We start from the raw sequence: 27765 nt of genomic DNA on the forward strand, positions 1-27765 counted from the left end.
GGCAAGTTATCAAATCTTTCTAGAGTCTTTACCTACAAAATGGTGCTAATCATAGTATCTTCCTCCTAGGGTTATTTAGAGTATTCAATAAGTTAAGAAATGGAAAGTGCTTGTCGGGTACATAGTAAGCTCTCAGTAAGTGTTCACTATCATTTTTACTATTTCTTGAAGAAGCAACTAAAAAGCTAGATCATTAGTGCTTAAATAAACTTCCAATATACTCCATAATAAATATTCTCTCTATAAAAATACTATTAAATTTTTGGAGCCTAAGTTCTGAGGACTGCCAGGGATCAAGTTCTGATTCTACTACTAACTAGCTGTGTGACCCTGGGCAAGTTTCTTAACCTCCTTACACCTCGGTTTCCTTTTCTAAATATTACTTAATAAAGTTGTTATAGAATTAATTGAGTTTGTACATGTACAGACTCAGAAGAGTACAAATAGTAAGCACTGAATAAGTCTGGCATTTTATTATTACTAAATATTGACTATCATATGCCCTCAAATTATTAAAACTATACATACATTTTTTAGACCTTTGATTAATATTCCCAGATAGCTTTCCTAAAGAGCTAAATTTATACTCACAAAACAATTCATGAGAATGCAAAGTTTACTATATTCTTAATCAGTACAACTATTTAAAATTCCTGGCTGGCATGGTGATTCATGCCTGTAATACCAGTACTTTGGGAGTCTGAGGTGGGAGAAACCTGCCTCTACAAAAAAAAAAAAAAAAAAAAAAAAAAATTAGTCAGACATGGTGGCACATACCTGTAGTCCTAGCTACTGTCAGGGGGCCAAGGCAGGAGGATTATGTGAGCCCACAAGTTTGAGGCTGCAGTGAGCTATGATCATGCCACTGCAACCCAGCCTGAGTGACAGAGCGAGACCCTGTCTCTAGGGGAAAAAAAAAATGCTTTTGCTAATTTAATAGGACAAATATAGTCATTCACTGCTATTTGGTTTGCATTTTTAAAATTATTAGCAGGGCCAAATATTTTATCATTTTATTTACTGGTGATCTCTTATTCTATCTGTCTGTCCATATCTTCTGCCCATTTATCTACTGAGGTTTAACATGTTTTTCTATTTATCAATTTTAGCATTTAAAAAACATTAATTCTTTGCCATATTTTCTGCAAACTTTTCTTCTTTGCCTTTTTGAAATGCAGAAATTAAATATATTTTAATAAAGTCTATCCTTATTTTAATGTGATTTTTCCTAACACTTTAAATTTAGAAAGTCCTTCCTAGCCAGGATAGCCAGTAATCTAATTTTTCAAAAAACAGGCTGACTGATTTTCAAAAAAACATTTAAATATCTTTAACTAAACTGGAATTTGTTTTGGTAAGTACTATGAAGTGATGATCAAAATTAAGTTTTCTTCCCAAAAGCTTACCAATTATGCCAACACCATTTATGGAATTAGACTTTTCTTCCTTATTGATTTGGTACTATTAAGAAAATGAACTAAAGATCACACAGAAAACTAATTTATTGATAAAAACTTCCCAAGGTTATACAGCTCCATACATAAGATTTAACACATCGAAACAGATTTATAGCCTTTTCACAAAACACATTATTTATACCTACTTGTTATACATAAATAAATGATGATAGTTTTGTCAAAAACAGAAAAATGTGAGCACTTGAATTTTAAAAGAGAACTTTCTGCCATGAATGGGCACATTTCATGGTATGAGAGAAAGAAGAGCGTGATCACTAATGAAGCACCGTAGTGCTTTTTACCTTTTCAAAGTGATCACATACTTAACTGTTTTATGTTCATAACATTTTTGCAGATAAAGAAATTAAAGCATATAAATTTTCAATGACTAAGTCACAAAATTATAATTAGTACCCAGATCTTTTAAGTCCTAATCAAGTGTTTTATGAAAATATAAACAAAACACTTCTATAACCACTAATTGTTAAACAGCAATTCCCTCCCCACTTCATTACCATCCCTCTACCTCTTCTTTTATTAGATCACTCCCTTTCAGCCTACAGATATACTAGTTTATTTCCCCCTGAAAACAATACCCTCTTGACCCCGTATTTTGCTTCTGCTACTGCTTCAAAGACTACTGCTCCCCTTTACAGCCAGGCTTCTAGACAGAGTTGTCTACAGTGTCTGTCTCCAATTTATCTTATCTGATGTTCTCTTATCCACTTCAATTGATCTTCTGGCCTTACTGTTCTCCTTACACTGCTCCTGTTAAAGTCATCAAGGAGCTCCATCTTACTCTATCCAATTACTGGGCCCTCATCTTACTTGACCTATCAGCAGTATTAGACACTCTCTAGTTCCTGATACACTTTTTTCACTTGGCTGTGAGGACATTACATGCACCTAGTTTTTCTCCCTCCATATTTGCTGTTTGTTCTTCATTCCCTTTGCTGGTTATCTCCTCAATTTTTAAATTTTGGAGTGCCCACGTCTCTCAGTCTTTGGACCTCTTTTCTATCTTCACTTACTCCTTTGATGATACCATTTGGTCTCATAATTTATAATTGTATTAACTTTCAAATTTATGTCTCCAGCCTAGATCTCTCCTCTCTCTGAATGCCAGGGTGCAACATCCTTCTCAACATCTCAGCTTACATGTCTTACAGACATCCCACACCCATCATGTCCAAATTTGCACTTTTTTTTTTTTTTTGAGACAGAATCTTGTTGTATTGCTCAGTCTGGCATGCAGTCGCATGATAACAGCTCATTAAAGCCTTGCCCTCCTGGGCTCAAGTAATCCCACCACCTCAGCCTCCTGAGTAGCTGGTACTACAGGAATGTGCCACCACACCCAGAAAATTAAAAAAATTTTTTTTGTACAGATGGGGTTTCGCTACATTGCTCAGGCTAGTCTTGAAGTCCTGGGCTCAGGCAATCCTCCCATGCTGGCCCCCCTAAAGTGCTGCGATTATAGGCATAAGCCATCACACCTGGCCAGCCAAAGCTGTACTCTGAATTGCAAAAATCCTGTTCCTCCGAGACTTCCCACCTGTGTAAAAAGCAATGACTTTTTTGGAGTTCCTCAGGCCCAAAACCATGTAAGTCATCCTTTGCTTTTCTTTCTCCAATACCTCATTATTCAAAGCATCAGCAAATACTACTGTACCTATTTTCGAAACAAGTCCAAAATCTAATGTCTTCTCCCATTGCTATCACTCTGGTCCAAGCCACCATTCTACCAAATCTGAATTACTGGGACAGCCTCCACACACGGGAAAGAGTAAAAGGGACTTTGTCTTAAGCTTTGGTACCAACTCCCCAATTCCACACCTTGGCCCTTGGATGGCATCTCTGGACCTACCTAGGCCAGAGAGGAGCCCATTGCCCTGAAGGGAAAGTCCCAGGCCTGGCAGTATTCAACACAAGCTGACTGAAGAGCCCTTGGGCCTTAAGTAAATATTGGTGGTACCCTGACAGAACTCCTTGTGGGCCTGTGGTAGTGGTGGACACAGGGAAAGAATCATCTGCCTGGAAAAAGGGGAGGGAAGAATGGGAAGGACGCTGTCTTGTAGCTTGGGTGCCAGCTCGGCCACAGTAAAACAGAGCACCAGGACTATTCCTAAGGTTTCCAACTCCAGACCCTGGCTCCTGGACAGAATCTCTGGACCTACCCCGGCCCAGGGAAACTCAGTGCCCTTAAGGGATGGACACAAGCTAATCAAATTAATGATTTAAGACAGTCTGTTATTTGGCTTGGAGATTGGGTGGTGAGTCTCGAACATCGCATGCAAATGCAGTGCAACTGGAATACTTTGGATTTCCGTTATCACCCCATATTCCTATAATGAGACTGATCATTCATGGGAAATGGTCAAAGGACACCTTCTGGGTAGGGAAGATAATTTATCATTGGACATAACTAAATTAAAGAAACAAATTTTTGAAGCCTCTCAAGCTCACTTATCCATTGTGCCTGCAGCTGAGGCGTTAGATCAGGTGGCAGAAAATCTTTATGGATTAAACCCCACGACTTGGATTAAGTCTATTGGGGGCTCCACTGTAGTAAATTTTGGAATTATGTTTCTCTGTTTAATCGGCTTGTTTTTAGTGTGCCGGACCAGTCAAAGAATCCTGCGTCAAAATCAAGAGAACGAACAAGCCTTCATCACCATGGCACATTTATATAAAAAGAAAGGGAGAGATGTTGCGGGAAGTCAGGAACCCCGAACGGAGGGACTGTCTGAAGCCATGGCAGAAGAACATAAATTGTGAAGATTTCATGGACGTTTATTAGTTCCCCAAATGAATACTTTTATAATTTCTTACGCCTGTCTTTACTACAATCTCTGAACATAAATTGTGAAGATTTCATGGACACTTATCACTTCCCCAATCGATACCCTTGTGATTTCCTATGCATGTCTTTACTTCAATCTCTTAATCCTGTCATCTTCGTAAGCTGAGGAGGATGTATGTCGCCTCAGGACCCTGTGATGATTGCATTAACTGCACAAATTGTTTGTAGAGCATGTGTGTTTGAACAATATGAAATCTGGGCACCTTGAAAAAAGAACATGGTAACAGCAACGTTCAAGGAACAAGAAAGATAACCTTAAACTCTGACTGCCGGTGAGCCGGGCAGAACAGAGCCATATTTCTCTTCTTTCAAAAACAAATGGCAGAAATATCGCTGAATTCTTTTTCTCAGCAAGGAACATCCCTGAGAAACAGAATGTGTCCCTGAGGGTAGGCCTCTGAAATGGCCGCTTCAGGGGCGGCTGTCTTTTACGGTTGCAGCTGTAGGGACGAAATAAGCCCCAGTCCCCCGTAGCACTCCCAGGCTTATTAGGACGAGGAAATTCCTGCCTAATAAATTTTGGTCAGACCAGTTGCCTGCTCTCAAACCCTGTCTCCTGATAAGATGTTATCAGTGACAATGTGTGCCCAAAATTTCATTAGCAATTTTAATTTTGCCCCGGTCCTGTGGTCCTGTGATCTCGCCCTGCCTCCATTTGCCTTGTGATATCTTATTACCTTGTGAAGCATGTGATCTCTGTGACCCACACCCTATTCGTACACTCCCTCCCCTTTGGAAAATCACTAATAAAAACTTGCTGGTTTTGCAGCTTGTGGGGCATCATGGAACCTGCCGACATGTGATGTCTCCCCTGGACACCCAGCTTTAAAATTTCTCTCTTTTGTACTCTGTCCCTTTATTTCTCAGACTGGCTGACACTTAGGGAAAATAGAAAAGAACCTATGTGAAATATTGGGGGTGAATTTCGCCCGATATCTGGCTGAATTTTCCCCGATACTGGCTGACTTCATCACCTGCTGATTATAGAGCCTTAGGGCCTCACGCAAACATAGGTGGCAGCCAGGCAGCAGTTACAGTGGGCCTTGGGCAAGACCCAGTGCTGTGCTGGCTTCAAGTCTGACCTAAGGCAGTCCCAGTGGTGGTGGCCAAAGGGGTGCTTGTGTCATCCCTCCTCAGGTGCAGGCAGTTCAGCACAGAAACAGAAACTCTGTTTGTTTGGGAGAAAGTAAGGGACGAGAACAAGAGTCTCTGTCTGCTAATCTAGAGGATTCTTCTGGATCTTATCCAAGACCACCAAAGTGGTACCCTACAAATCTGCAAGAACCACAGCATTACTGGGCCTTGGGGTATCCCCTAATGCAGATATGGCTGCAGTGACCAAAAATTTAGATCACAACACCTAAGTTCCTTCAAATACCTGAAAAGCCTGCCCAAGGACAGGTACAAACAAGCCTAGATTACAAAGACTACAACAAAAACCTAACTCTGCAATGCCCAGACATTGATGAGTATCAACAAGTATCAAGACCATCCAGGAAAACATGACCTCACCAAACAAGCTAAATAAGGCATCAGTGACCAATCTCTAACAGACGGAGATATGTGACCTTTCAGAAAGATAACTCAAAATAGCTGTTTTGAGGAAACTCAAAAGAAATTCAAGATAACATAGATAAAGAATTTAGTGCCCTATCACATAAATTTAATAAAATAAATGGAAATCAAAAGAATCGAGCCAGAGAAATTCTGGAGTTGAAAACACCACCAACATACAGAAGAATGCATCAGTCGCTTAATAGCAGAACTGATCAAGCAGAACAAAGAATTAGTGGGCTTGAAGACAGGCTATTTGCAAATTCACAGTGAAAGGAGACAAGACAAAATGAAGCACATCTACAAGTTCTAGAAAATAACCTAGAAAAGGGGAAATCCAGGCCAGGTGCAGCAGCTCACACCTATGATCCCAGCACTTTCAGAGGCCAAGGAGGGAGGATTGCTTGAGCCCAAGAGTTCGAGACTAGCCTGGGCAACATGGCAAAACCCCATCTCCACCAAAAAAAAAAAAAAAAATTAGCTGGGCATAGTGGTGGCATGTGCCTGTGGGTCCCAGCTACTCAGGAGGCTGAGGTGAGAGGATTGCTTGAACCCGGGAGGTGGAGGTTGCAGCGAGCCAAGATCATGCCACTGCACTCCAGCCTGGGCGACAAAGTCAGGACCTGTCTCAAAATAAAAAGGCAGGGTGGGGGTAGAATCTAAGAGTTACTGACCTTAATTAAAGAGGAGATAGAGATAGGAGTAGAAAGTTTATTCAAAGGGATAATAATAGAGAACTTCCCAAACTCAGGGAAAAATATCAATATTTAAGTACAAGAAGGTTATAGAACACCAAGGAGATTTAACACAAAGAAGACTACCTCAAGGCAGTTTACAATCAAACTCATAAATCTCAAGGATAAAGAAAGCATCCTAAAAACAAGAGAAAATAAACACAAAAACAAGTAACATACAATGGAGCTCTAATACATCTGGTAGTGGACTTTTCAGTGGAAACTTTATAGGCCAGTAGAAAGTGGCATGACATTTAAAGTGCTGAAGGGAAAAAAAGCCTTTTGTCCTAGAATAGTACATCTGGTGAAAATAGCCTTTGAACATGGAGAAATACTTTCCCAAACAAAAGCTGAGAGATTTCATCAACACCAGAGCTGCCCTACAAGAAATGCTGAAGAGTTCTTCAATCTGAAAGAAAAGCATGTTAATAAGTAATGTGAAATCATCTGAAGATACAAAATTCACTGGCAAGTAAACAGAAAAACAAAGAATATTATTACATTGTAATTGCAGTTTGTAAACTACACAAGTCTTAGGTAGAAATATGAAAAGATGAACTGATCAAAAATAATAACTACAATTTTTCAAGATATAGATAGCAATAAGATATAAATAGAAACAACAAAAAATTAAAAGTGGGGAGATAAAGTTAAAATATAGTGTTTATTGCTTTCTTTTTGCTTGCTTGTGTATGCAATCAGTGTTAAGCGGTCATCAGTTTAAAACAACAACGGGTTATAGGATATTATTTGCAAGCTTCATGGTAAGCTCAAACCTAGAAACATAAAAGAGAAACACAAAAGATAAAAAGAAATTAAAATATACCACCAGAGAAAATCACCTTCACTAAAAGGAAAACAGGAAGGAAGGAAAGAAGAAAGAGAAGACCATCAAACAATCAGAAAAATAAAATGGCGGGAAGTCCTTACTTATCAATACTAATGAATGTAAACATCAATATCAATGAATGTAAATGGACTAAAGTCTCCAATCAAAAGACATAGAGTGGCTGAATGGATGAAAAAACAAGAACCAATGATGTACTGCCTCCAAGAAACACACTTCACCTATAAAGACACATGTAGACTGAAAATAAAGGGATGGAAAAAGATATTGCATGCAAATTAAAAAAAAAAAGATATTGCATGCAAAATCAAAAAAGAGCAGGAATAGCAATACTGACATCAGACAAAACAGATTGCAAAACAAAAACTATAAAAAGAGACAGGGTCATTATATAATGATAAAGCAGTCAATTCGGCAAGAGGATATAACAATTGTAAACATATATGTACCCAACAGTGGAGCAGTCAGATACATAAAGCAAACATTATTAGAGTTTAAGAGAGACAGACCCCAATACAACAATACCTGGCATCTTCAACATCCAACTTTCAGCACTGAACAGATCATCCAGACAGAAAATCAACAAAAAATACCATTGGACTTAATCTGCAAAATAGGCCAAATGGACCTAATAGGTATTTATGGAACATTTCATCAAATGGCTACAGAATACACATTCTTCTCCTGACCTCATGGATCATTCTCAAGGATAAAGACCATATGTTAGGCCACAAAACAAGTCATAAAACTTTTTTTAAAAAAAACAAGTAATGTGAAGTATCTTCTCTGACTACAATGGAATAAAATTAGAAATCAATAACAAGAGGAATTCTGGAAACTATACAAACACATGGAATTTAAACAATATGCTTCTGAATGACCGGTCAATGAAGAGATTAAGAATTGAAAAATTGGATCAGGTGCGGAGGCTCACACCTGTAATCCCAGCACTTTGGGAGGCTGAGATGGGAGGATCACTTGAGGGCAAGAGTTCAAGACCAGCCTGGTAAATATAGTGAGATCCCCAGCTCCAAAAAAGTTAGAAAGAAAGGAGGGAAGGAGGGAAGGAGGGAAGGAAGGAAGGAGGGAAGGAGGGAAGGAAGGAAGGAGGGAAGGAGGGAAGGAAGGAAGGAGGGAAGGAAGAAAGGAAGGAAGGAAGGAAAGAAGGAAGGAAGCTGAAAAATTTATTGAAACAGATAATGGAAACACAACACAGCAAAAGCAGTACTCAGAGGGAAATGTGTAGCTTTAAATGTCTGTATCAAAATAGAGAAAAAACTTCAAATAAAATATCTAACGATGTATTGTAAAAAACGAGAAAAGCAAGAGCAAACCAAACCCAAAGTTAGTAGAAGAAAAAAGATCAGAGTAAAAATAAATAAAATTGAAATGAAGAAAAAAATACAGGATCAATGAAACAAGAAGTTGGTTTTCTGAAAAGATAAATAAAACTGACAAATCTTCAGCCAGATTAAGAAAAAAGAGAAACCTCAAAATAAAGGATGAAAAAGGAGACATTAAAACTGATAGTGCAGAAATTCAAAGGATCTTTAGTGGCCACTATGAGCAATTATATGCCAATAAATTGGAAAATCTAGAAGAAATGGATAAATTCCCAGACACATACAACCTACCAAGATTGAATCATGAAGAAATCCAAAACCTGAACAGACCAGTAACAAGCAACAAGATTGAAGCTGTAGTAAAAAGTCTCCCAGCAAAGAAAAGCCCAGGACCCAATGGCTTCACTGTTGAATTTTACCAAACATTTGAAGAAAAACTAATACCAAACCTGCTCAAACTATTCCAAAAAATTAAGAAAATAATACTTCCAAACTCATTCTATGAGGCCAGTATTACCCAGACACCAAAACCAAAGGCACATCAAAAAAAGAAAACCACAGGCCAATATCCCTGATGAACACTGATGCAAAAATCCATAACAAAACACTAGCAAAAAGAATTCAACAACACCTTAAAAAGATCATTCATCATGACCAAGTGGGATTTATCCCAGGGATGTAAGAATCGTTCAATATAAGCAAATCAATGTGATACATCATATCGACAGAATGATGGACAAAAACCATATGATCATTTCAATTGATGCTGAAAAAGGATCTGATAAAATTCAGCAAAAGTCAAATTAGCCTTGTTTGTAGATGATATTATCATTATTTATTTATTTATTTATTTTGAGACAGAGTCTCACTCTGTTGCCTAGGCTGGAGTGCAGTGGCACAATCTTGGCTCATTGCAACCTCCGCCTCCCAGGTTCAAGCAATTCTTCTGCCTCTGCCACCCAAGTAGCTGGGATTACAGGCACATGCCACCACACTCGGCTAATTTTTGTAGTTTTAGTAGAGACAGGGTTTCCCCGTGTTGGCCAGGCTGGTATTGAACTCCTGACCTCAGGTGATCCGTCTGCCTTGGCCTCCCAAAGTGCTGGAATTACAGGCGTGAGCCACCACGCCCAGCCTGCAGATGATATTATATTTGGAAAAACCTAAAGCCTCCACCGAAAAAGCTATTAAGAGTTGATAAACAAATTCAGTAAAGCTGCAGGATACAAAATCAACATACAAAAAAATCAGTAGCATCTTTATATGCCAACAGTGAACAATCTGAAAAAGAAATCAAGAAAGTAATCTCATTTACCACAGCTACAAATTAAATAACTAGGAATTAACCAAAGAAGTGAAAGATATGTACAATGAGAAATATAAAACAGTAATGAAAGAAATGGAAGAGAACACACAGAAAAGGAAAGATATTCCATGTTCATGAACTGGAACATCAATATTGTTAAAATGCCCATACTTCCCAAAACAATCTACAGATTCACTGCAATCCCTATCAAAATACAAATGACATTCTTCACAGAAATAGAAAAAAAAAAAAACAAAAACCAAAACCTAAAATTTATGTGGAACCACAAAAGATCCAGAATAGCCAAAGTTATCCTCAGCAAAAAGAACAAAACTGGAGGAATCACCTGACTTCAAATTATACTATAGAGCTATAATAACCACAACAGCATGGTACTTGCAGAAAAAGAGACACATAAACCAATGGAACAGACTAGAGAACCCAGAAACAAATCCACACACTTACAGGGAACTCATTTTTGACAAAGGTGCCAAGAACATATACTTGAGGAAAAAACGGTCTCTTCAATAAATAGTGCCAGGAAATCTGGATATCTATATGCAGAAGAATGAAACTAGACTCCTATCTCTCGCCATATACAAAAATCAAATTAAAATGGATTAAAGACTTAAATCTAGGATCTCAAACTATTAAACTACTAAAAGAAAACATTGGGGAAACTCTCTAGGACATTGGACTGGGCAAAGATTTCTTGTGTAATACCCTATAAACACAGGCAACCAAGGCAAAAATGGATTAACGGGATCACATCAAGTTAAAAAACTTCTGTACCACAAAGGAAACAATTAACAAAGTGAAGAGACAACACACAGAATGGGAGAAAATATCTGCAAACTACCCATCTGTCAAAGAATTAATAATCAGAATATATAAGGAGCTCAAACAACTCCTTAAGAATCTGATTTTAAAATGGGCAAAAGATCTGAATAGACATTTATCAAAAGATGACATACAAATGGCAAACAGGTATATGAAAAGGTGCTCAACATCACTGATCATCAGAAAAATGCAAATTAAAACTACAATGAGATGTCATCTCATGCCTGTTAAAATGGCTTTTATCGAAAAGACAGGCAATAACAAATGCAGGCAAGGATGCAGAGAAAAGGGAACCCTTATACACTATTGGTGGGAATGTAAATTAGTAAAACCACTATGGCCAACAGTTTGGAGATTCCTCAAAAAACTAAAAATAGAGCTATATGATCCAGCAATCCCACTGCTAGGTATATATCCAAAAGAAAATAAGTCAGTATATCAAAAAGATATCTGCACTTCCATGTTTATGTTATTGTAGTACTATTCACAATAGCCAAGATTTGAAAGCAACCCAAGTGTCCATCGACAGATGAATGGATAAAGAAAATATGGTACATATACACAACAGAGTACTATTCAGCCATAAAAAAGGAATGAAATCCTGTCTCAACAACATGGATGGAACTGAAGGTCATTATATTAAGTGAAGTAAGCCAGGCACAGAAAGATAAACATCATATATTCTCACTTATTTGTGGGAGCTAAAAATTAAAACAACTAGGCTGGGCATAGTGGCTCACGCCTGTAATCCTAGCACATAGATTTGTTAAAAAAAAAAAAAAAAAAAAAAAAAAAAAAAAAAAAAAAAAAAAAAAAAAAAAAAAAAAAAAAAAAAAAAAAAAAAAAAAAAAAAAAAAAAAAAAAAAAAAAAAAAAAAAAAAAAAAAAAAAAAAAAAAAAAAAAAAAAAAAAAAAAAAAAAAAAAAAAAAAAAAACTAAGAAGACTAATAAAAAACTATACTTAAATGTAATTAGGGAATAAAACAGACAAACTACTTGAGAGAATGTGAGAGGCTTTCACCCTTCTTGAAAGCAGGCCTACTTGAGAACAATTTAAAACATCCTTTTTACATGTTCTACTGTAATACAAACTGTGTTTTTTAACACCTAAAAAACTTACCTATATCACTTTTTTTTAAAGTGTAAAAGGCACTAATCATACAACCCTTTCACTATTACAGAATACATTAAAAAAAAAAAAAAAAAAAAAAAAAAAAAAAAAAAAAAAAAAAAAAAAAAAAAAAAAAAAAAAAAAAAAAAAAAAAAAAAAAAAAAAAAAAAAAAAAAAAAAAAAAAAAAAAAAATTATTTTTCAGAATTATGAATGCATGGTACTTACATTCCGTTTCATGCTTATAGGCTCCTAATGTTAGCTGACGAGATGTTGTCAATAATTGTTGCATCATTGCTGTTGGGTCTTGAAATATCTAACGGGACAGAATGAACAAAAAACCCAATAACTTCAAAGTTCTCCAACTTCAAATGTTTTTAAAACTATCATTATAAAATCTTCTTACCATTTCATCATAGAACTCTGAAACCACTGTCTTTTTCCCCAGCATTGCATTGGTGTCTGATTGAAACAGCTTTAGCAAATGATACAGGGTTACCTGTGAAATAAAAACAGATGTCAAATCAGTGCAATGGTTTTTATCATCACAAGACACTGGCATTTTTTTAACTGAAATAGAGACTGAAGTATACAAAGTCAAATTCATGATCTTGTTTCAACTGCAACTTATTGCAGCAAATCACCCAAATTTTCTGTACCTTTATTTTCCTATTAGATTCATTCATATCTACCTAACATGAATATTCTTTAGAAGGTAATTAAGAATCTGTTCAAGAATCTCTAGAGAGGAAACTAAAAATAATACAAGATAAAGCTATAGAAATTAAACTGAGAAATCACTAAAACATGAATTATTTTACTTACACAAGTGGATTAATTGTGACTGCTTTGAAGATTAGAGTTTACAAATTCACTGTGGGGAATGAAAAAGTTCAGTGAGGGCAAGATAATTTCTTTGGGGATCTATAAGATTATTACATAAATGACATAATAAATAAATAAAAAGTTAGTAATAATTCACTTTGGGAAGAGCAACATGTCTTCAAATACTTAAAAAGAGGTATAGTAAGACATCAAGGGAAAAGCTTTGCAGCACAATGTGTGATTATTTTAGCAAAATAAAATCTAGTTGGGAAAACATCAGAGTTCATGTTGAAGTTCTGAAAACCAGACATCAAATAATTTTCCAAAAAGTTAGCTAGCATAATTGTAAGAAAATGCTACTCTTCAAAAAAGTCACCAAATAGGGAGCAAGGAAGGGTACATTGAAAAATTCAGAAAATATAAAATTCCTTGCAACTGAATTTAAACAAGCATCATCAACTCCCCCTAAAGACAATCTTGCTCAATTAACAGAATGTCAGATTTCCCTGGACATGGCTCAGCAAGTGGAGATATCCTACTTAAAGGACATCTTCCAGGCTCAAGATGATGCACTAAGAATGTAGAAAGGGGAGGAGGGAAATGCACAGAATTCTACTAAAATAACAGCAAAATAAGAGAGCATGAATTACATATCAAATTATTTAAAGCAAATAATTTAACAAATATCTGGAACAGACAGAAAACACATGAGTCTACCAAGAAGGATAATAAACAATAACAGAGAAAAACCACAACCTAAAAACTTAAGAAAACTGCCTCAGAGGTGTGAGCCAGAGCTCCCAGGAGCCCTACAGCGCTCCAAGCTCAGAATTGGCAAGTATCAAAGTCAAGATGCTATGGGGTAGCTGGGCCTCTTGACCTTTACTTCTCTCTCCACTCATAGACAAGAAAGCATATCTACCTTTAGTGCCTAGAATTTTTCTCCCCAACAATGAAGTATGAAGAAAAAATAAAGACATTTCAGATGGGCAATATCTCTGAAAGTTTATTTCTCAGGCATCCTTTCTGAAAAAATTCCTTCAGCAAAATGAAAAAAACTTGGAAAAAGGAAGAAAAAGGATCATCTATAATCAATCATTAGGCACTGAAAGATACTATCTGAAGCTGAGAAATCCAATATTAGGGATTTAAATATGAGATGGATGGACGTGAGTCATTTCTAGAAGAATTGAAAGCACGTAACTGTTAAAAAGCAGTTTTCTTGGAAAAGAGGTCAAAGATGGGATAAAGATGTTATGGGCTGAATTGTGACCTCCCTACAAAAGGTATATTTTGTTTGAGATGGGGTCTTACTATGTTGCCCAGGCTGGTCTTGAATTTCTGATCTCAAATGATACTCCTGCCTCAGCCTCCCAAGTAACTGGGACTATAAATGCAGGCAAAAGATATGAAGCCCTAATTCTCAGTACCTGTGGATGTGACATTATTTGGAAACAGGGTCTTTGCAGGTGTAATTACAATGAAGTCATTAGGGTGGACCACAATCCAATATGACTGGTGTCCTTCTAAGAGAAGAAGACACAGAGATCAGGGAGAAAGATAAGGCCATGTGACAATGGAGGAAGATATTAGAGATATGTTGCCAAAAGCCAAGGAACATCTGGGGCTGGAAGAGGCAAGGAAAGATGCTCTCCTAAAAGCTTTGGAAAAAACATGGCCAACACCTTGATTTCGGACTTCTAGCCTCCAGATCTGTGGGAATAAATTTCTGTTGTTTTAATCCACCCAGTTTATGGTACTAGAAAACTAATACAGAAGACTTACTCTTATTTCAAAAATCTTCTCTTAAAACCATGTGCACATCTGACTTTTACAATTAAAAAATTCTTACAATTACATTGTAAAACTGTCCTTCCCTAAATTTATTATTCAGACTTCCAGGGGCATTCATGCAGATATAGGCTATAAAAACATTTCAAGACAGATGTCTGTAATTTTGAGTGGTGTTTGAAAATTCTTAGAACAATGAAACTGCCTACACTTGCCTAGAAATCCCTATTTCTAGGAACGAAAACTCAATTTGACATTTTGCTTTTAGAAACAACCATTCTTTTTATAGTGGCTTGATCTGTATAATAGGTTACTGGGTAGCAGAAGTAAATCACAAGTTACCTTCCAACCAAGTTGTCTTTCTTAGATATTTTAAATAAACCTTCACTGGACATTTTCTGTAAGAGCCAACTATTGAAAAAGTACAATAGTTTAATAATACTAAAAAACCCTATAATACTTTTTAGAGAACAAAATTCAGGCCTATGTAAATCTATATGGGAATCTATTCAATAGATTAATCACTATAGCAGTGCAATAGATTATACCTTTCTAAGAGTGACTTCAAGAGCTGTCTCATAATGAGGTTACAGGATATAATGATTTCTTTCATAGATTTATTTTCCAATTGCGGATAAGGGGTAACAGATGAGGAGACAGGGAGGTAAGGCAGCATATTTTCAAAATAAAGATGAAAATCCAGCAATCTTACAAAGTGAAAAAGAGCTTCTACTCTAGTAACATACGGGCTTCTTCTCTCTCCCTCTCAACATCTGCTAAATTCTATGCTCTCTTTTCCCTAATAAACAATTCTCATTAAGGTCAGTGTCTCATTTTTGTATCCTTCTCAATCACTTAAACAATATCTTGCAAATAGCAGATATAATATTTAATAATTTCTTGGCCGGTTATGGTGGCTCATGCCTGTAATCCCAGCACCTTGGGAGGGCAAGGTGAGAGGAATGCTTGAGCCCAGGAGTTTGAGATCAGCCTGGACAACATGGTGAGCCCCCATCTCTACAGAAAATAAAAAAATAAACTCAGCATGGTGGCATGCATCTGTGGTCCCATCTACTGGGAAGGCTGAGGCAGAGGATTGTTTGAGGCCAGGAGGTGGAAGCTGCAGTGAGTTGTGTTTATGCCACTCTACTCCAGCCTAGGCAGCAGAGTGTAACTCTGTCTCAAAAGAAAAAAAAATTATTGACAAACAAAATATAACATGAGAGTGTTTTCCTGAAGGGCAACACGGATGGTAGGAGATCTAAAAACTTCATCACATGAAAACACAAAAAATGTTTAAATGAGCTATGGATGCTTACTCATGAGAAAAAACTAAGGTAGGAATAGTAATCAGTAAAAAGTTCAGGGAAGCATGACGAAGTACAGCTTTCTTAAAACTAAAACTACCCCAACCTTGAATAGGATGTTTTAGTGACTTAAGTTAATTCTCCATATTGGAGATATGCAAGCCCAAACTAGATTCTCATTTGAGAGATTGCCTAAATAAATTCCTATGTAGGAAGAAAAGAGTAAGTCTACGTCATTGGGTCCCAAATCTCACTGTGCATCAAAATCACCTGCGGTGCTGGCCCCATTCCAAACCTACTGAATCAGACTCTCCAAAAGGTGAGGCCTAGGAGCTTGAATTTTTAAAAAGCACCTCACAAAAATTAATAAATAAATAGGCAAGCACCTCAGGTGTTTCTGATGCAGCCAGTTAGGAACTGGTTTGCTGAAATACTGGTCCAGGTGATATTCAGCTCCTTTAAAAATACATACACAGTTTAAAAAATATAATCTGATAATTAAAATGTAAATGTTTGGTGCTAAAAGAATGATGTGATTCTAACAAGATAAAATGGTGATGAATGTGAAAGCCTTGAAACTGGAGTTAAACCCCAGCCACATATGTGGAATGTGAGAGCCATTACTGAGTTTTGACCCTACAGGCTTAAGAAAAAAAAAGGTCTAGTGGTTTTACTCAAAAGAAAAAATACTAGAAAAAGGTATGAATGCAAATATCTGGGTTCAAAAACTAGCTCTACCATAATTAACTGAGTGTTTTTGAGCAGTGACTTGACCTCTGAGCCTTGGTATCCTGATCTCTAAAATGAGGGTATCACAACCTAACAAAGTTGCTGAAGGATCAAAGCAAAAGCCTGGAGGGATTTTTTTTACGTTATCAAGCAACAATCTGATAAGAAGAGATTAAAAGATGAAAAAGCTAGTGGCTATAAAGACTCATAAATAAGATAGAAAATGAAGCGCTAGTACTGATGACAGCCTAAAAAAGCAAAAACACTATTTCTTAGGGTTTAACTACCAAAAACTATAAAAACCATTTTACACAGCATATGGGCTCAACTTGTTTATTACTAATAACTGAATGATAATAATAGTTTTAAGTTTTTTTGCTGCAGTAATCATCTGATTTCCATGGTTTCCTTCCAATATATGTTCATATTATATGTTTTTTTCCATACTTGAAAAAAAAAAGGATTTTGAAAGGCACTACATTTAAAAATGAAAAACGTAACTCATGGCAAGATACATTGTGCCATAAATTTACATAAAACACATCTGAATGAAAACTATTCATTAAGTATTATTACATGTTCACATTTACTAAGAAATCTATTTTATATTTACAAAGATTAATGCTACTCACAGGTCTTTCATTAGGGTCAATGAAAAATATTTTGATGATTATTTCGAATTCACCCCATCCTGTTTCAGTAATTTCATATGGAGGTTTAGTAACAACTAAAGACAGAAAAAAATAGTAAATTATCGGTTTAGTTTCCTAGCCATTTTTAACTTTGGATATTGTGAATCAAAAGACTATATTGTACCTCTTAAAGGATTGCCATAGCTTTCATGTAATTTAAACTGGATTTTCTTCACATATGCTGACATATCCTAAAATATAAGGAATTAATTAGTTTTATGATCTACAAATGAAAACTAGGAAAAAATACACTGAGCATATATACTTAATTTTATAAAAAACATACTTCCCTTCAAATTTTATGGAATCTAATTTTCTAAAAAACATGAATTATACCTGGGAAGTTATTTTGCTTTTTTTTTTTTTTGTCCTGAGATGGAGTCTTGCTTTGTTGCCCAGGCTGGAGTGCAGTGGCACGATCTTGGCTCACTGCAACTTCCCTGACCCAGGTTCAAGCAATTCTCCTGCCTCAGCCTCCTGAGTAGCTGGGATTACAGGTGGCTGCCACCACGCCCGGCTAATTTTTTGTATTTTTAGTAGAGACGGGGTTTCACCATGTTGGCCAGGCTGGTCTCCAACTCTTGACCTCAGGTGATCCACCCGCTTCGGCCTACCAGTGTGCTGGAATTACAGGCGTGAGCCACTGCGCTTGGCCTATTTTGCTTTTTTAAAAAACAAAAACTAAAACAAAGGAAGCCTGTGTTGAATTCTTTTATGATTTGTAATATATAGAAATACACATCCCAAATTCACTTTTTTTTTGGGCAAATCTTGTTTTAATACACCTCTATAGATAATATTCTAAATCAATTTTGATTTTTTTCCATTAAAACAACCGTACATATCTGGTACTGTTACAGAAATATAAGGCAAATCTATAGTCAATTTCAAAGAACAAAATTATATCACATATGCTGGGCACGGTGGCTCATGCCTGTAATCCCAGCACTTTGGGAGGCCAAGGGAGGTGGATCACCTGAGATCAGGAGTTCGAGACCAGCCTGGCCAACATGGTGAAACTCCATCTCTACTAAAAATACAAAAAATTAGTCAAGCATGGTGGCGGGCGCCTGTAATCCCAGCTACTCAGGAGGCTGAGGCAGGAGAATTGCTTAAACCCAGGAGGCAGAGGTTGCAGTAAGCTGAGATAGCACCATTGCATTCCAGCCTGGGCATAAGAGAGAAACTCCATCTCAAACAAACAAAAAATTATATTACATAAAGCTAAGGACAACTAATTTAAAGCAATCTAAGACTGTTGAGTACAAAAACTCCTCATTTTCTTAACTTTATTTTAAAAGTACAGAAGCATATTCATTAGTTATGGCAAATAAAAGGGCTTCTGTTGGCAAAGGTGGCTGTTAAAATATATAATTCATTATAGAAGAATAAAAAAATGCAAAGCAATAAGTCACATTCAATAGTAATGTTTATTAACTTTTTAATTTACTTTTAGGAATTTTTAAATTACTTATATCTACATTAATATCTAACTTTATTATTTAAAAAATAAACTGGAATCTTACTATAATGACACCTTTTTTTTTCTATAGAGATGGAATCTTACTATGTTGCCAGTCTGGTCTCAAACTCCTGGGCTCAAGCGATCCTCCCGCTTGGGCCTCCCAAAGTGCTGAGATTACAGGAATGAGCCATTTTGCCTAGCCAATGGTTTTTAGTTAATATTTACAGAGTCTCATAAGAATCACTGCAATTTTAGAACATTTTTATCACACAAAAGAAAGCCATATCCATTAGCACTTACCTCAATACCCTTTCTCCCCCACCAACTAGCAACCACTTTTTTCTTTGTCTATGGATTTGCCCCTTCTGGACATTTCATATAAATAAAAGCATATAATATGTGGCCTTTTTTATATTTGGCTTCTTTTACTTAGCATAATGCTTTCAAGTTTCATCCATGTAGTAGCATCTTTACTTTATCAATACTTTACTTTTTATTGCTTGATAATATTCAATTGTATGGATATACTACATTTTATTTATCCATTCATCAGTTGATAGACAAATGAATTGTTTCCACTTTTTGGCTATTATGAATAACACTGGTATGAATATTCACATGCAAGTTTTTGGGTAGACTCTAAAGGGTTTTAAATAGAGGAATAATTTACTCACTCGATAAATATCTGTTAAATACCTACTGTGTACTGGCTATGTTCCAGGCATTGAAGATTCAGCAGTGAAACAAAATTACTAGCAATCGGATGACACAGCAGAGCTGTCTTTCACACTTATTACCACATTATTACTTTAAGGATTAGCTGCTTATTCCTGAAACTCCTGATTAAATACTATGTTAACTTAGATATGATGTTAGGAAGATGTACTTGTACTGTATTTATAGCATAAATAGTTCTTGTTATCTTAATTTTAATTAGGAAACATTTTTGGAAAACTGATTTCTAGTATCATATGAAGATGATAGTTCTCTATTTTTTCAAAAACTTTCTGACAACATTCCTACAATGGACCAATTTTATAATCAGAAAGTTACTATAAAAAATTACAGGTTGTCGGCCAGGTGCAGTGGCTCACACCTGTAATCCCAGCACTTTGGGAGGCCGAGGCGGGTGGATCATGAGGTCAGGAGATTGAGACCATCCTGGCTAACATGGTAAAACCCCGTCTCTACTAAAAAATACAAAAAATTAGCTGGGCGTGGTGGCTGGTGCCTGTAGTCCCAGCTACTCGGGAGGCTGAGGCAGAAGAATGGCGTGAACCCTGGAGGCGGAACTTGCAGTGAGCCGAGATTGCGCCACTGCACTCCAGCCTGGGTGACAGAGCGAGACTCTGTCTCAAAAAAAAAAAAAAAAAAAAAAATTACAGGTTGTCTTTAAGCAAAACAAATTACAGACAACTTTAAGCAAAACAGTTACAGAAAAAACAAGTGCCTACCTCATTTCTATATGGTTTTACATATACTGTCCACTGATGAGTGTGCCCATCTTCTTCTCTTTTCTTTCCAAAATACCGAGCAACATTACCATAAACTATTGGTTTAACAATAGTAACACCCTAAAAGAAAAATAATTTTAAAATAAATGAATATTGTACCATTAGCTAAATATGCAGAATAAGAACTCTGAAAACTTGTTTTAAAGAATGGCAGTCTAACAATCTATAGTTTGCTTATAATATGGATTTCTCTCAAATCAATTTCAGACACATCCTCATTTCATAGTAACACAAAAAACACCAGAATAATTACAATGTTCCCTCTTTGAAAATGCTTTTATTTAAATTACCACGTAAAGCGCTTTTAGAGTGTTGTTAAAAGAAATGCAAAAGGCCTTTACTTAAACATCTGAAAGCTAGGCATTGAAATAAAAATTGCCAATTCTGACTGGCATCATCTGTGGTAATGTCCTTATCACCGAGCCTGTGGCAGTGTTTCTCAAAGTATAGTATAAATATTAAGAGTAATTTGTGAGAGGTAGAATAAAGGTCAAACATTTTTCACTTTTTTACTTACGTGTTTAATGAGTATTAAAAAATAATAATAACTGTAACTAGAAATTAAAACCTACAATTTCACCAAGGCGGGTGGATCACCTGAGGTCAGAGGTTCAAGACCAGCCTGGCCAAGACGGTGAAACCCCGTCTCTACTAAAAATACAAAAATTAGCGGGGCTTGGTGGTGTGCATCTGTAATCCCAGCTACTTGGGAGGCTGAAGCAGGAGAACTGCTTGAACCTGGGAGGCAGAGGTTGCAGTGCGCCAAGATCATACCATTGCACTCCAGCCTGGGCAACAGAGCGAGACTCTGTCTCCAAAAAAAAACAACAGAAAAACAAACACCCTACAATTTAAAAAACATTAACGCTTAGAAAGAGGCTTTTAAAAAGTAAATTGATTTAAATGTAAATGTTACAATAAATATTACAGTTGAATTCAGACATGGCAAAAATGGCCAAGTGTCATTTGGATGACTGAAGCTTGGCAAATAGCGGCTGATGACATGTTTGCTACATTTGTCCTTAGTTTAACATACATATTTCTTATATCTGATAAGTGCAAAGGCAGTGAGTATTGACAGATTATGTCGGAAAGATAAAAAATTTCAATTGAAGTGAAAATATTGAATGTTGCACATGAATCTGAAACCAATGGCTCAGTCACAGAAATGTATCTGAAGGACAATGAGCAAGATTTACCAAACATGTGAAAAGTGCTGAGCGAATGTAACCAACAACAATAAAAATGAAGAAAAGTGGCCAGGCACGGTGGCTCACGCCTGTAATCCCAGCGCTTTGGGAGGCCGAGGTGGGCAGATCACCTGAAGTCGGGAGTTCGAGACCAGCCTGACCAACCCGTCTCTACTAAAAATACAAAATTAGCCAGGCATGGTGGCGCATGCCTGTAATCCCAGCTATTCGGGAGGCTGAGGCAGGAGAATCGCTTGAATCCAGGAGGTGGAGGTTGCAGTGAGCCGAGATTGCGCTATTGCACTCCAGCCTGGGCAACAAGAGCAAAACTCCGCCTCAAAAAACACACACACACACACACAGATAAGTATTTTTAAAACCTACTAATTATTATTATTATTATTTTTTAAAGAAACAGAGTCTCGCTCTGTAGCCCAGGCTAGAGTGCAGTGGCGCGATCTCAGCTCACTGCAACTTCCACCTCCCAGGTTCAAGCGACTCTCCTGCCTCAGCCTCCCGAGTAGCTGGGATTACAGGCGCCCGCCACTACGCCCGGCTAATTTTTGTATCTTTAGTACAGACGGGGTTTCACCCATCTTGACCAGGCTGCTCTCAAACTCCTGACCTCAGGTGATCCATCCATCTCCGCCTCCCAAAGTGCTGGGATTACAGGCGTGAGCCACCGCACCCAGCCGTGGTTGATTCTTTTTAAAGAAAAATTTCCTTTCCTTTATAAATAAAATTCAGAAGGGGTACAAATAGTTGTTTTATCAGGAGCCAGTGGGTCCTGCCTTAAAAATTAACGTGCAGGGCCGGGCAAGGTGGCTCATGCCTGTAATCCCAGCACTTTGGAAGGTCGAGGCGGGTTGGATCACCTGAGGTCAGAAGTTCAAGACCAGGCTGGTCAACATGGTGAAACCCTGTCTCTACTAAATAATCAAAAATTAGCCGGGCACCTGTAATTCCAGCTACTAGAGGGGCTGAAGCAGAACCGCTTGAACCCGAGAGGCGGAGGTTGCAGTGAGCCGAGATCGTGCCATTGCGCTCCAGCCTGGGCAACAAGAGGGACACTTCGTCTCAAAAAAAAAAAAAAAAAAAAAATTAACGTGCCAGGGGATGTGTGACGGAAATAAATATCACAATGTCAAACATTACGCTAGGCTCTATGATTTCATCAAAAACAAAAGAAGTTGACATTTACTGAATGTTCCCCATGTGCCAGGCACAGTGTTATGCTCTTGCTTTGGGGCTTTGTGAACACCATGAACTCCGGCAAATTTTCTTAGCTTTCGTATGCCTCCGTGCCTCAGTTACCGCACTTGGAAATACTGCGGGTAAGCGCTCAGCAACTGTTTGCTACAGTTATTGTTATCCTCACACCAGGGGGGTGGCGTCACCACTTCACCATTAACCTAGATTGGCAGCGAATGTGCACCAAGCTGAGCTTTCCCAGCCCTCGGAGTCGCCCGTTTCCTCGGCGTCGCCCGTTTCCTCGGCAGCTACGTCCGGGTTTCCCCAAGCCACCACTGATCTGTTTGTTTTTTGGCGGGGATGGGAGTTGGCAGTGACGCGAGGAAGTTGGGGCCCAATGAACGCCGGTTTTTCGCTCAATGGCTCTGACTCGCTCTCCGCCTTGAAATCACGGTTCAAACCCGAGGAGAGAAGGCGCGAAGGGAAACCCAGTGGGCCCTCCCCGCACCGCGCAGGGAGGAGCTGGGGCGGGAGAGCCACCCCGGAAGAGGGGCGGTCCGGGCACTGACCTTTACTCTCCCGCCGGAGTCAGGCCCAAATTCGGCCATTCTCTTGAACATATTGTCCCACGGAAGAAGCCGCCGCCGCCAGGGAAAGAGACCGGGGCTGGCGGGGTCGCCGCTCCCCTCAGAGGCCGCGCTCCTCGCGCGCGGACCCAGGCGGAGGGTTTTTGGCCGAGGGAGGGCGAGTTACTAGGGCTCGCGGCGCTGAGTAACCTTCAACTCCTCAGGCCGACAGCGCTCCTGAAGGCCATTCAGGCCCGCGCAGGTGGAGAGCGCCGCGGAAGGAGGGGCGACGGCAGCACCGCGCGCAGGCGCAACGAATTCGCGTATGGGCACGCAGTGTACAATGCGCACGCGCCTGGCGGCTGCAGTCACACCACAGAACCAGTCCAGGAGTTCCAAACAAAAAAAAAAATGAAAGGAAGGAAATAATCAATAAATGACTTAAGAAAGTTGTCCAGATGTTAGGGAGATGAGTTTCCACGCTGAAAGATCCTACTAAGCACCCAGCACAAATATTAAAGCATCCACGTCAAGGCATATCATTGTGAATTTTCCGAACATCGAGGAAAAAGAGATCCCACACCCTTCCAGGTTATAAAGACTATAGAATCAGAGTGGCTTCAGATTGCTCAGTTAGAATCTAGGAAGCCATACGGTACTGTCTTCAAAACTCTGAGGGAAAATTACTTCCGATTTAGTCCTCAATACTCATCCAACTATCAATCTAGTGTGTGAATAGAATAGAGTTTCAGACGTGCTAAGTCACTACACACAAAAAATAGTACCTATCTTACTTTTCTCAGTACCTCCAGGAAGATCCTGTAGATCTGATCCACCAAAATGAGGGAATAAGCCAAGAAGGAGGAAATTATGAAATACAGGAAATACAATAAATAACAAACAGAAAATAGTAAGATCCCAAGATGATACTGAAAGAGCCCCGGGGACGATAGCTGTGTACGGGCACAGACGGCAACGCATCCAGATTAGATTTGGTCAGAAATCTTTGGGAGACACTGCTTTAGAAGGATGGAATTGACAAAATTCCAGCTGGCGTTGAATCCTCAAGAGGAGATTTGACGGAGAGTTTGGGAGTTTAACTCATGACAGGTCACAGAAAACTAAGCGGCTGTAAGAATTATGCAGCTATTAATTCTAGGGAAAATAAAATCTTGTGCAAGAAAGGAAAGTAATTGTATTTGTGGTTACATAAATACTGAGTATTGGCCGGGCGCGGTGGCTCACGCCTGTAATCCCAGCACTTTGGGAGGCCGAGGTGGGCGGATCACGAGGTCAGGAGATCGAGACCATCCTGGCTAACACGGTGAAACCCTGTCTCTACTAAAAATACAAAAAAATTAGCCGAGCGTGGTGGCGGGCGCCTGTAGTCCCAGCTACTTGGGAGGCTGAGGCAGGAGAATGGCGTGAACCTGGGAGGCGGAACTTGCAGTGAACCCAGATCGCACCACTGCACTCCAGCCTGGGTGACAGAGCAAGACTCCGTCTCAAAAAAAAAAAAAAAAAAAAAAAAATACTGAGTATTGTTCCCCCCTCCCCCTCAAAAAAAGAATTACATTTGGAAGGATGGGCTTTGGAGAAGGGTACTATGCTTGATGGGGTTGGAGGAGGAGGAAGTAGAGCTTAATCTTTAACTTCCATAGTAGGAAGTCAATATCTTAAAATGGAAAAATCAAGAAGAAGCAATATAAGTGTAATACTGAAAAGCATGGAGGTAAATATTTTGAAAAATAAGCTGAAAGAGTAGAAAATACTGCTGATTGTAATTTTTAGTAATTCAATTTAACAACTTCTAAGAAAATATTTTTTAAAAGACTTCACTAAATAGAAGTGCAAGGGATGTGCTCAAGGCTTAGTTATATTAGTGCCACATGAAAAGCTCAATTGTCATATGGATGTGACTGCATTTCAACCAAGATAGGAACTGAGTTTCTTTGAAAATGATCAAACATTGATATTGATTTTTTTTCTGTTGCCAGAATAAGAGTAGAAATTTGGTTTGGGGGCATAATTATATTTAAAACAATTGTTATGACTAAGAAATATTTATCAAAAACTAAAACAAAATCTCCAACAAACATTGCTTTCCCTCTTCAGTCTACTTTGTCTACTCTCTGGCAGTTTCCTCAATCAGCCTGTGTTGTTGGGTTATCCTGGCACTTCTTGGACATGTCCTATCTCTGTTTCTCAGCTGTCACTCTTCAACTCTCTCTCCCCTACCTTGACTCATCCTTTGTACACCTCAGGGTATCTCGATATGCATAAACTCATTATTTTTTAGTTTAATCACATCAGAATGGTCCAAGAATTTTGAAGCCTAAGGTTGCACCTATGTAGTGGCCCTCTGCTGCCCTCCCATGGCTAGTCTATGTGCTGCATTTACGTAGCCAAGACGTGGCTTGGAACCCCGCAAGCTGTTGTACTGGAGTCATGGGGCCTTGAAGAGTTAATTAAAAAAAAAAAAAAAAAAAAAAAAAAAAAAAAAGGTTGGGCGCGGTGGCTCACGCCTGTAATCCCAGCACTTTGGGAGGCCGAGGCGGGCGGATCACGAGGTCAGGAAATCGACCTCCTGACATGGTGAAACCCCCTCTCTACTAAAAATACAAAAATGAGCCGGGCGTGGTGGCGCATGCCTGTAGTCTCAACTACTAGGGAGGCTGAGGCAGGAGAATCGCTTGAACCCAGGAGGCGGATGTTGCAGTGAGCCGAGATCGCGCCACTGCACTCCAGCCTGGGTGACAGAGCGAGACTCTGTCTCAAAAACAAAAAGCTTAGAATGTTCAGCTTGGAGGGAACATACTAAATAATCAGCAAGAGATTTATTCGATCAACTGATATTGATTGGGCATGTACCATGTTCCAGTCACTCTCTAGGTGTTTAGAATACAGAAGTGGAATGAGTGAAAAATTTCTGTTCTTCCTATCAGGACAGTGGTTCAGCATATTATAAAATCAGAGATGTATCATGGTAAGGAGGGTGTCCAGGTGTTGGGGAAGGAAGCAACCCACTGAGGGATGTCAGAGCCTGAGTAGAGAGCACTCAGTGTTGGGCAGAGTTGGGGAATTGGTTACATACAGGCAAACCCATCAAATAGGTGAATGTACTAAGGATACATTTTAAGGATAATGAGTATAATGGATGCTAAGTTTCTTACTGTCGGAGAAGAGAGTTAAAACATGCGAAAGAAGAAAACTAGAGTGAATCCTGTGGTATGAGATTAAAATTGGAGATATTGGTGTGGATTCATGATTTTCAATATAAATAGATAGATATAGAGATAAATATAGTGTAAATACATATATCTTCCAGCTCTGTTCACTGATAGGGCCTGGGAACAGTGAAACCCTAGTGCCCAGATCTTGTTTTTTAATACTATTATGCAGTTTGAGGAATCAGGGTTCCTTGGAGAAATGCCTATTCCATTTTTGGAAGCAAGGAAGGAACAAGGTGAGCCTTAGAATATCTTGTGCCAGAAAACAAGAAAGTGCTTGAAGAATGATGGAAATATGTCGAAATGGCACAGAAGCCAACTTGCAGGGACTCACTGGCCAAATCGAGGACAGTGTGAACATCAAAATAAATAATAGTAATGGACTATAACTCCTTATGATTTGAATAAAATAGAAGCCATGGGTCCATACTGATATAATAAATAAATGCATGACCAGTCACGGTGGTTCACACCTGTAATCCAGCACTTGGGAGGCCAAGGCAGGCAGATTGCTTGAGCTCAGGAGTTCAAGACAAGCCTGGGCAACATGGCAAAACCCCATCTCTACTAAAAATACAAAATTAGCCAGGCATGGTGACACGTGCCAGTAGTGCCAGCTACTCAGGAGGCTGAGGCAGGAGGATCGCTTGAGCCCGGGAGGCAGAGGTTGCAGTGAGCCAAGATTGCGCTACTGCACTCCAGCCTGGGCGGCAGAGTGAAATCCTGCCTCTAAATAAATAAACAAACAAACTGAAAATTTGATGAGCAGTAGTCTCAAGGCACCTCCTCCCCAAATACTTTACAGTGAAGATGGCTTGCAGGCCTCACCTTAATCAAGTGATCCAAGTGAACATAATCAATAATGGGGCAAATCAAAACTGCAAAAACTGCATGCCACCTGAAAGGATGCAGTGAGAACATCACTTCTGTGGTATTCCTACCAAAGATGCATAACCTGATGGAATCGAGAGAACACCAGAAAAACCTTAGGAACATTCTATAACATAACTAGTCTGTGGTCTTCAAAAGTGGCAAGGTCATAAAAGTCCAGAAAGAAACAACTGAGGAAACAATCCAGATTGAAAGAGACTTAAAAAACATGACAACCAAATACAACATGATTCTGAATTAGATGCTTTTGTTATGAAGGTCTTATTGGGACAATCAATGAAACTGAGTGGAATCTGATGACCAGGTGGTAGTAATGTATCA

The 27765-nt window shown here is 38.5% G+C and overlaps 1 protein-coding gene across 3 annotated transcripts in view; it reads right to left on the reverse strand.

Annotated features, from left to right (window-relative positions):
- Window positions 1–23650, reverse strand: part of YEATS4 (YEATS domain containing 4) — a 28529-nt gene extending 4879 nt beyond the window's left edge. The window contains exons 1-6 of one of the 3 annotated variants that reach the window (XM_003259500.3): window positions 23327–23650; window positions 20317–20436; window positions 17522–17588; window positions 17338–17432; window positions 12460–12552; window positions 12282–12369 (exon numbers count right to left, since the gene is read on the reverse strand). In XM_003259500.3, coding sequence (XP_003259548.1) covers window positions 12282–12369; window positions 12460–12552; window positions 17338–17432; window positions 17522–17588; window positions 20317–20436; window positions 23327–23377 — 514 coding nt within the window. In that variant the 5' untranslated portion in view covers window positions 23378–23650. The remainder of the gene's footprint in view (window positions 1–12281; window positions 12370–12459; window positions 12553–17337; window positions 17433–17521; window positions 17589–20316; window positions 20437–23326) is intronic. The other 2 variants (XM_030820006.1, XM_012500116.1) reach the window with 2 other exon arrangements.
- Window positions 23651–27765: the final 4115 nt, after the last annotated feature.

The sequence above is a fragment of the Nomascus leucogenys genome, chromosome 10 (assembly GCF_006542625.1).
Source record: "Nomascus leucogenys isolate Asia chromosome 10, Asia_NLE_v1, whole genome shotgun sequence".
In the NCBI taxonomy this organism is placed as follows: domain Eukaryota; kingdom Metazoa; phylum Chordata; class Mammalia; order Primates; family Hylobatidae; genus Nomascus; species Nomascus leucogenys.